This window comes from Camelus bactrianus, chromosome 2, assembly GCF_048773025.1.
Source record: "Camelus bactrianus isolate YW-2024 breed Bactrian camel chromosome 2, ASM4877302v1, whole genome shotgun sequence".
Taxonomy (NCBI): Eukaryota; Metazoa; Chordata; class Mammalia; order Artiodactyla; family Camelidae; genus Camelus; species Camelus bactrianus.
Window position 1 is genome coordinate 29008504 of NC_133540.1, and position 12813 is coordinate 29021316.

Consider the following 12813-nt stretch of genomic DNA (forward strand, 5'->3'; position numbering starts at 1 on the left):
ATTCAGTTGTTAATTTTAATTGTTTACGTATTCTTTTGGATTCTATTAGTTTTTTAAAAAAAATCAAGTTTTAACTTTATCTTCTGAAGTGTATTTTTGTTTTGTATTTAATTAGTTTCTGCTCTTATCTCTATTATTTTACTTTCAGTGCTTTTCAGTTTCTGTGATCCTCTTCTCATTTCTTTAGTTGAACACCTAGGTAATTTATTTTTGGAGTTCCTTCTTTAATGCATTTATTCAGAATATAAATTTCCCTTCATGCATTGATTTAGCTAAATCCCATATGTTTTGGCATGTTGCTTTCATTAGGTTTTAGTTCAAAACATTTTCTAATTTCCATTGTCATGTGTTTGTTTTTAATGCATGGACTATTTAGAAGAGAACTTCTTAATTTTCAAACACAAGTGAGGGGAAGTGGTATTAGTTATTTATTGCTGTTTTAACAAGAGTATCACAATTTAGCCTTATAACAACACACATTTATTATCTCACAATTTCTGTTTGGTCATTATTCTGGACGTGGCCTCACTGGGCCCTCTGCTTCAGGGTTTGTTGCAAGGTGTTTGTGGGGCTTTGTAGTTTGACTAGTGGAGTATCAGCTTCCAAGTTTACCTGGTTGTTTTTGAGGTCTAGAGGCTGCACTCAGCACCTTGCCACATGGGCCCCTCCTTAGGGCAGATCATAAGGTGGTCTCTTTCTTCTGATGAGCCATCAAGGGAGGGAGTCAGTAGAGAGTCTGCTAGCAAGATGGAAGTTAGAATCTTACTGAATGTAATAATTTATTGCTAAGAGGCATGCCATAGCTCCCCTCCACAGTCTCAGGGAGAGGATTACATAAGGCTGTGCATTCCAGAAGGTTGGGAAAGTTGGGCACCATTTTATTATGACTGTACATCTTGTCCTTTTTTTGTGTGTGTGTTCCATATTTACCCGAAATTAATGTTTATTCCTTAGTTGGAGGACATAGTGTTATATATGTGTTAATTGGATCAGGTTTGTGATCACATTGTTAAAATTTTCTGTAGCTTTGTATCTTCTATTATTGGTTGTAAGCCATATTGTTAGGAATATACAAATACAGAATCTCAAAATTCTGAATTTATATCTCCCTGGTTCATTTATATTATAATTTGAAGTGTTTATCTCTTTATCTCCAATTTTGCTTCTTAAAGCTAACTTTTTATTATATTAATAAAGGCTCATTAGTTGTCTTTGACATTTTTTGTTCATCTTTTCTGAAAAATTACTTTCAACCTTTGGCCTTATGTTGAAATTGTTACTTATAAGCAGCACATACTTAAAAAAAATCTAATTGACAATAATTATATTATCCTCTTCACTTTTCATGTATTTCTGATATATTTAGTTTAAAACTTATCCTTATTATTTGTGTCCTGTGTATTTGTTCCACATTTTGCATATTCTTTTTTCTTTTTCTTCTTTTGAGTTTAATATTTTTTCTTATTCAATTTTTTTCATATTAGTTCATTGGTTATACATTATTTAGATACATTTAGTGGTTGCCTAGATAATGCAACATGAATGTTAGTGTTGTTAATATCTTATATGAATTGGTTCTTTCACCAATTCTTGGACAATAGAAGAACACTAATTCCTTTTTTTCTTCTTGCCTTGAGTGCTGTTATTATTTGTTTTGTGATTACAATATTTGTGGATTTTAGAATTCATTATTACAACAGTTGTAAACATTCACTGTTCTTTTAGATTTGCCCACATGGTTAAGGTTTCTGTTGCTTTGTGTTTTACTTTCTTATCTTGCATCAATCTGATACTGTTTTCTCTCTGTCTGAAGAATTGTCTATAATCTGGTTGTCTAAGGACAAATTCTCTTGTTTGTCATTAAATGTCCTTATTTTGCTTTGGCCTGAGATGAAAAACTTTTTCTCTACCTACTTAGGTTCTTCTATTGAAGGTCTGTGAATCAAACTGACAAAAGACAAATTGTCACAAGAAAAGATGGATTTTTAAAAATTCAAATGGATGTTCAAGAGAGTTCACATAAAAATGTGACTCAAGGAAATGGTTAGGATTTGAGGCTTTATATCAGCATCTTAATAGGTTAGAGGGAAGGGAGAAGGGCCCTTATGGGAAAACAAATGACTTTTAGGAAAGATAAATGGACCTTTAGGAGAATAGATGGGAGATAAGATAGTTTTGTGACGATGTCCCTTTAGGCAGTTTCTTATCCTAGTGCTGACTTCTAGTCTCCAGGTTATAGGAGTCAGTCTTTTCTCCTTGTGAAACTTCAGTAGAGAGGACCTGGAGAGTGTCATTCTAAATGAAGTAAACCAGAAAGAGAAAGAAAAATACCATATGATATCACTTATATGTTGAATCTAAAAAAAAAAGACAAATGAACTTATTTACGAAACAAATAGACTCAGAGACATAGAAAACAAACTTATGGTTACCAGGAAGAGAAAAGGGGTGGGAAGGGATAAATTGGGAGTTTGAGATTTGCAGTTACTGACTACTATATATAAAATAGATAAACAAGAAGTTTACGGTGTATAGCACAGAGAACTATATTCAATATCTTGTAAAAAAGAAAATGAGAAGGAATATATGTATGACTGAAACATGATGCTGTGCACCAGAAATTGATGTAACCTTGTAAACTGACTACATACTTCAATTTAAAAAACAAGTGGATTTATGACAGTTGAATTCTTTTGGGTTAGTCTCCTTTTAGGTAGATAAGAGGAGTTCAGAAAAAGATTTTTCACACTGATATATTCTAGATACTTTCACTTTCTTTATTGAAAGATAATTTTGGGGTATAATCTTAGCTGCTGTTTTTGTTTAGTACTTTGAAGAAGTAGTTCCATTCTTATCTGGCTTCTATCAGTCTTATCAGTCTTATTCTTACTTTAAGGCAAGAAGGTGTCCTTACCTCTTCTAATTTCTCCCTCCCACTGGCTGCTATTAAAATTTTTTCCCTGTGACAGTTTTACTCTGGTATAACTAGGTGTAGTCTTGTCTGTCTTTCTTCCTTTCTTTCTTCCTTTCTTTCTTCCTTTCTTTCTTCCTTTCTTTCTTTCTTCCTTTCTTCCTTTTCTTCCTTTCTTCCTTTCTTCCTTTCTTCCTTTCTTCCTTTCTTCCTTTCTTCCTTCCTTCCTTCCTTCCTTCCTTCCTTCCTTCCTTCTTGGAGTTTGTAGTACTTCAGCATATGGCTCAGTGTTTTTTTCCCCAGTTTTCAAAAAGTGTTGGTCATTCTCTTTTCAGATATTGTTCTGTCTTAATTATTTGCCTACTTTCATTCTTTACTCCAAATATACTCATAATAGGTCTTTTTACCATGTCCTGTGTGTCTTAGTTATTTTGTCAGTTTTCATAATTTTTCTTATCAAGCTTTTGTTTAGTTGTCATTGACCCCTCTTTCAGTTAAGTAGTCCTTCTTCACCTGAGTTTAATAAGCTGGTAAATCTATTCTTAATTTCATGTTTGTTTTGTTCAGTAGTTCTATAGTTTCCATTCTGTACTGAAATTCTTTTTGTAGAATTTATTGTTCTCAACAGTAACTTCATTTATTTCAATATTCGGATATGAAATGTTAGTATCTTGATTTTTCTGTATGTTGGCTTCTATTTGGTTTTCATTCACGTGGTGTTGGCTCTTGTTTTTACCTGTTCATTGGTGATTGAATATTTGAAATTGTGTTTACAATAGCAGGAAATTATATTTTAAAGTCTCTAGATGGTAATATCTTCTTCTAGAGAGGATTCCCTTTTGATTTTTGATTAGCAGTTAGATTGAGTGCTGATTATGTTAATTTAAGACTGGACTGGTTCAAAGTTGGAACCGTTAAAATCTTTCTGAGAGTTAGCCCTATTTCCAGTTTGTCTACTCCTACTGATGCAGGAAAAACGGATATGGGGTGTCTGGAGGGCTGTGTCCCAGGTCTCCTTTGAGTCCCTGGTATGTGCCTCGCCAAGTGTAGGTCCTTGGCATTGTGCTGGAAAGAATTCAAGAGTGAGCCACCGTTGAGTAAAGGTAGATTTATTTACAGTGTAAGGCAAGAGAAAGGCAAAGGAAGAGATGTGGAGGTTGGGTGCTCAGGTTAAAATTAAAATAGGTACACACTCCATGGACAGAGTGTGGGCCATCTCTGAAGAGGAGGGAATGAAGATGGGTGGCCATGAGGCGTGATGTTGCCAGTTTTTATGAGCTCAGTAGCTCCACACCTACAAGTGGGAGGACTATTCCAGTTACCCTGAGGAAGGGGCTGGGATTCCCATGAATTTGGCCACCACCCACTCTGACCTTATATAGTTAGCCTTGGAACTGTCAGGGCACCTGTTGGGCATGTTATTTATCATGCTAATGTTACAATGAGCATATGAAGCTCAAGGTCTGCTAAATGTCAAATCTCCTACCATCTTAATCCTCAAGGCCTACTGGGAGTTGAATCTTCCGCCATCTTGGTGTTAATTGCTGTCATTTCTTGAACGGCTGTGCCCTGCCCCCTTCCCTCCTGTCTCACTACCATGTAAGCCCATTTATGTCTTCTGAGAACCTGAGATTTTATTTTACCATGGCTCTCCTGCATTGTTATTTCTGGTGGTTTTTTTTCCCCCTTCCTCGCACTGTGACATTCTGGAAATTTTGTTTAACTTTTTGGCTGCCAGTTAATCTAAGTACAAATCATCATGTTACGTGAAGGTCTGTTGTAGTGTTTTCTGTTTCCTGGGGTATACTTGGGTCTCTTCTGTAAGCCTGGGTAATCTACTAGGATCTCTTCACCTTGATAGGTTATAAACTTCAATTTTTGTCTCTCTAGTTCTTTAAGATTGATAATAACTCCATTTAATGTTTCTGTTCCTACCTGTGAGCAGTAAATGCTTCAGTGGGAAAAGTCATGCTCAAACATCTTCTCTAGGATCTTGGTTCCTTAAATCTTGACTATCCTGGAAACTCTCTAATCCCTTAAAAAAGTTGAAAACACAAATTTTTTCTAGCATTTTTAGTTGCTTCTGTTGGTTAGTTTGATAAAAGCCTATCAGCTGTTCCCAGAAGGATAACTATTTGCTGGTATATTCTGCAATTATTTGGTGTGAAATAATGGTCCTTCATTGGGCATGACATCAGAAAAGGAGAGCAAAGATTCTTTCCTCCCCCCAAATAAGAAAATACACCACCTTTGAGCAATGAATAATCATATGTGTTGTGGGTATACATACATTTATTTGACAATATTCATCTCTTTATAGGTTGCTTAGCCAAACAATGAAGGATCATTTGGTAAGAGTAGCAAACGAAGCCGAATTTATCCTGAGCAGGCAGCGAGCAGAGGATATTCACAGACATGCGGAATTTGAGGTAGGTTAAACATATGAATGGTTGGAGGTAGTTACCATTTTTTAGTGGTAAGCATGGGAAGCTGTAGGTAAAATGGCAGCATGGTCTAAGCAAATGTGTATCATCAAAAAATTAAAAATTATTTTGTGCAGTAGTCAGGGGGGATTCTGGGAAGATAGTACAAGTCTCTGTAACCTTGGCTTTGATAGTTTTCTCATAATTTAGTGAAGGACATTTGCTGTCTCTAGGCAAGACTGAGCTACTTATCTGGAAATGAAAACCCCTTTGGTAGAGATAAGAGCTTCTAGGTTTCTAGAGAGAAGCTGAACAGAGGTGTGAAGTTTCTTTTCCCTTGAAGTTTGGAAACATGTAATATTTGTGTCTGAGGGAGTGAGGGAGCATACAGCTTTCTTCTTGGATCCTCACAGTGGGACCAAGTGACAGACTCATCCTGGGACTAGGTCTCGTCTCAGCAGTTGCACGTGAACATGTGTAACTAATGTGATTTCATAGGATAAATTAATAGTGTTGTAACTATATAAGTTATAAAGGTCACATGTATGGTGAATTAGAAACTTTGACAGGAACATTTGCTAAGAATGGGGAAAAAATTAAAAAGCACCATCTGGGTTCTTTATAATATATGGAGAGCTGACCATTCAACTACTGCTGATTTTTTTTTTTTTTTTGATACATTCAAAAGGATGAAAACCTCCCCAAGTACATTTTATACAACCATCAAGATGACATGAAAAAGATACTGGGGAAATAAAACCATACAAGACTAACTTCACTTAAGAATGTTGGACAAAATTCTAACTAAAATTCTAACCAACATAATCCAATAATATAATTAAAGAATTATACAATTGACTCTTGACAGACACAAGTTTAAACTGTGTGGGTCTGCTTATCTACTGATAGTTTTCGGTAGTAAATACTACAGTACTGCAGTCCGCAGTTGGGTGAAACTGCAGATGTGGAACAATCTTGGATATGAAGGGCTGACTATAAATTATATGTGAATCAACCCACATGTTGTTAAAGGGTCAGCTGTATAGTGTGATCATTTAGAATTGATTCATGGACTCCAAAGATGGTTTAATATTAAGATATCCATTTACAGAATAAATTTTATCAATAAATTAAAAATGGGAAAAGTCATGTGAAGCTATCAATCAATAAATGTAGAAAAAAAGCATATAATAAATTTTAGCATCCAGCCCTAATGAAAGTCTGAAGAAAAAGGAGGAAAAATATACAATGGAGAAAAGACAGTCGCTTTGACAAGTGGTGTTGTTAAAGCTGGACAGTCGCCTATAAATCAATGAAGTTAGAGTACTCCCTCACACCATACACAAAAATAAACTCAAAATGGCTTAAAGACTTAAGCATAAGACAAGACATTCTAAACCCCTGGGAGAGAATATAGACAAAACATTCTCTGATATAAACTTTTCCTATCAATATTCTGCTAGGGCAGTCTACTAAGGCAATAGAAATAAAAACAAAAACAAACAAATGGGACCTAATTAAACTTAACAAACTTTTGCAAAGCAGAGGAAAGTATATACAAAATGGAAAGACAACCTATGGAATGGGAGAAAATATTTTCAAATGATATGACTGACAAGGGCTTAATTTCCAGAATATACAAAGAGCTCATACAACTCAATAATAAAAATCAAACGGCCCAATACAAAAATGCACAGAAGATCTGAACAAACATTTCTCTAGTGAAGACATACAAATGGCCAATAGGCACATAAAAAAATTAGCAATTTTTCAATATCGCTAATGATCAGATAAATGCAAATCAGAACTTCAGTAAGGTATCACCTCACAATAGTCAGAATGGCCATCATTAAGAAGTCCACAAATGATAAATGCTGGAGAGGGTGTGGAGAAAAGGGAACCCTCCTACACTGTTGGGGATGTAGTTTGGTGCAGTCATTATGGAAAACAATACGGAGACTCTTTAAAAAACTAAATATAGACTTACTATATCATCCAGTAATTCCACTGCTGGGCATATATCTGGAGGAAACTCTTAGTTATTTCTTAATTACTTTGCTTTCTTTGTTTCATAGCTATGAGTAATTAAATTTTTTGTATTTTGTCACTGATGTTTGTAATTTGCCTATAATTGTTTTTTCTTCATTTTGTCTATTTAGATCTTCAGCCTCTTTGTTTTTCACTTATTTTGACTTTTACGTTTTTTTCTGGTTTTGAGTTGTATTTTTGTTGTGTTGTTAGAAAATAATCATGAGGAATTTCCTTTCATTTTTTGTTATATTCTTACAAGGTTGTCTTTTGTATAGAATCTTCCAGTTTTATTTAAAAATTTTATCATTTGTCTTTTTTTTAATTCATTCATTGTTGATACGTATTTACATAGCTACAGTTTGACTTAGACAGAATATCTTCGTGACTCCTTCCTTCCTCCTTACTGTCTATAAAGCTAATTTTTTCCTTCACTGAGCTACAGTTTGATTTTTAAAATTTGATTTTTTCTAATATTGTTAGCCTATCATGAAAAGAGGGAGAGTGATCTTTGAGACAGGTGAGCAGGCTTTCTTAGAACACCTAAGTCTTGCTTTCTCTTAAAACATTATGTTAAGTATTTTCTGCCAATTTTCTTGTTTATTTAGAACTGTTGACAGTTCTCATCAGGGAGAAATGTGCTTAGTCTTTGAATCATTAGCTGTCATTTCAGAAGGTAGTCTGGAGTCTGCTTCTGTCCTGGGTAGTCAGCCCTATTTTCCACTTCCTTGTTACACCAGTTTTTGCACTGGAGACTTTTCTAGAATTTTCAATTAGGAGAAGCAAGAGCTAACAATACCTGCTTGGTTTGTCTCTCTCCATATATGTAGGCATTAAGGAAAATTCTCAGCATGCTGTCAGTTTACCCTCTTTGCTTCGGGCACATGGGGACATGGTTAAGAACTGAGCTTTACTTCACCCTTAGTTCTGTTTCCCATAGTTTATTTTCCCCATGGCAACTAATTATTTAATGTTCAGCGCTTTATGTTATATTTCTTTTGTTGGCTATTTTTGTTAGCTTTTTTGTTTGGAAAAGTTTTCTTTGCTATTGTTTTAGAAGTTGAAGGAAGAAAAAAATTTTTTAATTGCCATTTCAACCTACCATCCTAACCTGGAACCTATTTCTTTAGAGCCCTTTCTAATTGATTATGGAGAAGGTCCTTTGTAACTCCGGGTTGAGATTGCAGTTCATTTTATTTTTTTGAATTTTTAGTGATGTTATATGGGTTCTTGTGTGTATGAATGAGAGAGAATGAGGAAGGGGAAAACGTGGAATTAAGAAGAGGAAAAATACTTCTAAAACACTGTGTAATGCAAGAGATTAAACTGATTTGATTCAAATGGGGGGTGTGTGTGTATATGCATATATATAAAATTTCCACTTTAGGTTGGGGGTAGTGGTGACAATGTAGCTAATATTTCATGAGTCCTTACGTTGTGTCAGAAACTGTTATGAGTGCTTTGTAAGTTTTAACTAGTTTAATCCTTACAGTAAACCTCTGAGGTGGTACTGTTACTATCTCTGATTTTATAAATGAGAAAACAGATTAAAGAGGAAATAACCCAGAGTTACAGCTGGAATCCAGAGAGAGTCAGTTTATCTCTTAATCACAAATCTCTGTATTTGGTTCACATTTTATTTGATTTCTATAGAAAGTGTGAATAGGATTTAATCGTCACATACATAGCAGCTTTATTCTAAGCTATTTAATTTTGTGCTTTATCTACTATAGATTTTCATTTTAATCTTTATCATCTTGCTATGAGATTTATAATATTGTATAATAACATTCTAAAGCATGGTAATAAAATATCTAAATAAAAACAAGTATTTCCAAACAGATTTTATTGTTACTTAAATTTTTAGTAGAGAAAATATATTTGTTCAGCTGTTTCACATGAGAGTCAATTTTGAGAGCAAACATTTTTAATATTTCCTACTCTTTTATTTTCATAGAAAAAGAATTCCCTTTGTTAATATTACAAAACCCCAATCGACTGAAGCATGTTTATGTTTAATATATTTCTAACTATATTGCTCTTAAATCTTAAATAATACTCTGCAAGATGAAGCATATTTTTTCCTAGACAGCTTATATTCTAAAGGTTATCTATATTCAGCCTTGAATTCATGCTGTGCATTCTTTAATAATATATCTGAACTTTATCTACTGCTAGTTACTTCCTCCTGTAGAAAAGAGATGTTGTCATGTATTTAATATACCATTTGTGGTTGTAAAGTAGCTGACTTGTTTCATTTATTATCAAGGGATTGATGACACTGTAGATCTGAAACGCACATCTCTTTAGTTCATCGCACGATTATCACTGGAGTGGGATATCCTTGACATCTTCTGCTTTTGATTTATGTAGAGGTTCCTTGAATGTCATGACATCATTGATTAGGCTTACATCTTTATTTTTTAATCTTACAGCTGTAAACAGAATGTTTGTTAAAAAATTATGTTGTGCAAAACATTGGACCCTGCCTTGTAAATATAGTGTGTAGGTAGGGGTACACAATTCATGACTTATTGTTTAAAAAATTGTCCATCAAAGTTTAGTTTATTTAAACTAGTATGATATATCTGTAAAACATGTGATCAAGATTATCAGATAATTTCGTTTTCAGGACTCTATGTAAGTTAAAGTCCACTGGAGCAAGAATTTTTTCATGCCCTTTTGGCTGATGTTGCTTTGAATTTCACATATTATACGGTAAAATTCACTTCATATTAGCTTCAGTGGAACTGCAAACTTGGTGGCTAGTCAGCTTATTTAAAGTAATAAAAATAGTCTTTTTTATGAAAAAAAGGACATGAAATACTTAATTTTTAATATAGCAGTCTATATTTTTTCTTTTAGATGAAGGACTTATTTTTCACATTAGCAAACAAACTATTTCTCAATAAAATAGTGAACTTTTTTTTTTTTTTTGCCAGTTAAGTACTTTCACATTTTTTAAAATCAGTATGCACTTCTATGGCACCACTTACTCATCAAGACTCTTAGCAAGTATAAAATAAATATTTATAATAGCCTTTTGAGGTAAATATTATTATCATTATCCTAGTTTTATGGATAAGAAAACTTGAAGCACAGAGAGGTTAAAAAATTTGCTATAAATTATACAGCTAATACATGATGAATTTAGGATTTGAATCCAAGTAGTCTGATACAAAGTTAGGACTTTGTTACGTGACCTCTCACATCATCTACTAAGTGATTTAATGGACATTTTCTCATTTCAGCATCATAACAGATCTGTGAAAGTATGCACGATAGAATGAGAGAATGTGATTTTTCCTTTGTTACATAGCTAGTAAATTGTTTTTTTTTAATCAGAACTCATGTCTCATAACAATTACCCAGTGTATTCTCTGTCCCCATATCCTCTGTTGGCCTTATGGTATCATTAAGTGTTTTGCTGTTGAAGTAATATATTATTCAACATATGTTTAACAGTTCTGAAGGAGTGTGAGCATATTAACAAATATATTACTAGAGACCTAAACTACCAATTTTAGGGTTAATTTTGATGAATTATCTGATTTATCTCCTTAGTATTTGCCTTTTTTTTAAGATCGATGATCATTTGCTTTCTGTTATTCAAAATAAGTGTTTATTTTCCTAATTGTAGTAAGATACATGTTTATTATAGGAAGTTTAGAAAATACTGAAAAATAGGAATAAAAATCATTAATTGTCTAGCTTTAACTACTGTTTAACTCCATTGTTTTTCTTTTAATTCAAAGTTGAAATAATTGTAGACCTACAAGTAGTGAAAGTACTACAAAGGTCCCATGTAGCTTACTGTATTTTTAAAATACTCCTATACTCATTTACTCATTCCCTGAAAGTACCCACTTACCAAATTAGAATTATAAGGATGCTTTGTAAAAAGCTGACATTAAAATAATTTTTTCTGAGCAGTTTGCCATTCTTGAAATATTTTTAGAAACATCGATTTATAAAACTGATTTTCCTGAATATAAACATGTAATAATTAATTTTACCATTCTTTATTCTTAAATACTTAAATTCTGTTTAGTTTGCTCTTACAAAGAAAGCTTTGAAGAATATCAATGTTCATAAATCTTTATTTGCATTTTTGATTTTTTTAGGTGGGCTAAATTAATTTAAGTGAAAATCTGGGGTTGGAGTGAATTCCTTTGAGTATCTTAATACATATTGATAAATTTCTTTCCAAAACTCTTCATCTCATACATTTTCCCATTTCACTGCACATTGCCACATTTGAATAGTTTTCAGTTTGATAAATAAAAGTATATTGTCTATTGTTTTAAAGTCTACATTGTTTTTGTTACTAGTGAGTGTGAAGTTGAACACTGTTTCATTATGATGACTATTTTTATTAATATCTATTTGCTTTCGTTGCCCAAAATAAATATTTATGATTTTCTTGCTGATTTATTAAATGGCTTTATATTTTGAATGTATTGACCTTTGTTTTATTTTGTTGCTGTATTTTCCCCCAGAATTTACTTTTCTTCATGATGGTTATAGCCATTTAAATATAATCGAATTTAAAGATTTTCCTTTACCTATCATTGCTTTCATTACTTTTAGGCTTAGGAAGTGTTTTTTCTCATCTCAGGATTACTGAAGTATTCTGTATTTCTTCTGGTTTTCTATTGGTGTAGCCTTTAATTTTAGTTTTATAAGTATTGGAGGTATTTTTCTTTGTACCGTATAGATAAGACTAATCTGATTTTCTCCAAAAGTATTAACCGGTTTCTCAAAATTACCTTTCTTTGGTTCATGAGGCTTTCTTTATCATATATTACACTCTCATGTTTGTTAGGGCTCATTTCAAACAATTCTATTGTGTTTTAAAGTTTTGTTGTTGTTGTTGTTTGTTGTTTTGCTAACTGCACAGTTACTAATAATTAATGCATGGATATTGTCAACATTTAGAATGTTAACTGGAGAGGTGACACAATTGTTCATTTATTTTTTTTTCTTTTACTAATACATTTTTCTTTTAAAGCTATGGTTTAAAAAAATATGATACCTAAATTTTAGGGAGAAAAGGAGAGATTACATACCACAGTTCATTCACAAAGATAAAAAAATTTTTTTGGATATTCCAAACCTGAATTATATATTTTATGTGTGTACCTGCCCCGTGCTCAGCTTTGTTTTCATCATAGGCACAGTAATTCTTTCAGTCTCCAGACTTTGAAAGTGATAGTTGCAACCAAAGAACAAATAGATAAATTGGACTTTACAGAAGTCTACAGTGTTTGGGGTTCAAAAGGCACTATGAAGAAGGGGAAAGGACAATCCACCGAATGGGAGAACTTATTGCCAATCTTATCTTTGATAAGAGTCTAGTATCTAGAATATAAGAAGAATATGAAGAATATCTAGAATATAATGAAGTTTTACAACTCAGCACTAAAGAGAGATCTGCCGCCTCCTCCTCGT

The 12813-nt window shown here is 33.0% G+C and overlaps 1 protein-coding gene across 5 annotated transcripts in view; it reads left to right on the forward strand.

The window, feature by feature from the left end:
- Positions 1–12813, forward strand: part of LRBA (LPS responsive beige-like anchor protein) — a 620528-nt gene that overhangs the window by 231080 nt on the left and 376635 nt on the right. For all 5 annotated transcript variants that reach the window (XM_074377442.1, XM_074377438.1, XM_074377451.1 and 2 more), the window contains one exon: positions 5232–5340. In XM_074377442.1, coding sequence (XP_074233543.1) covers positions 5232–5340 — 109 coding nt within the window. The remainder of the gene's footprint in view (positions 1–5231; positions 5341–12813) is intronic.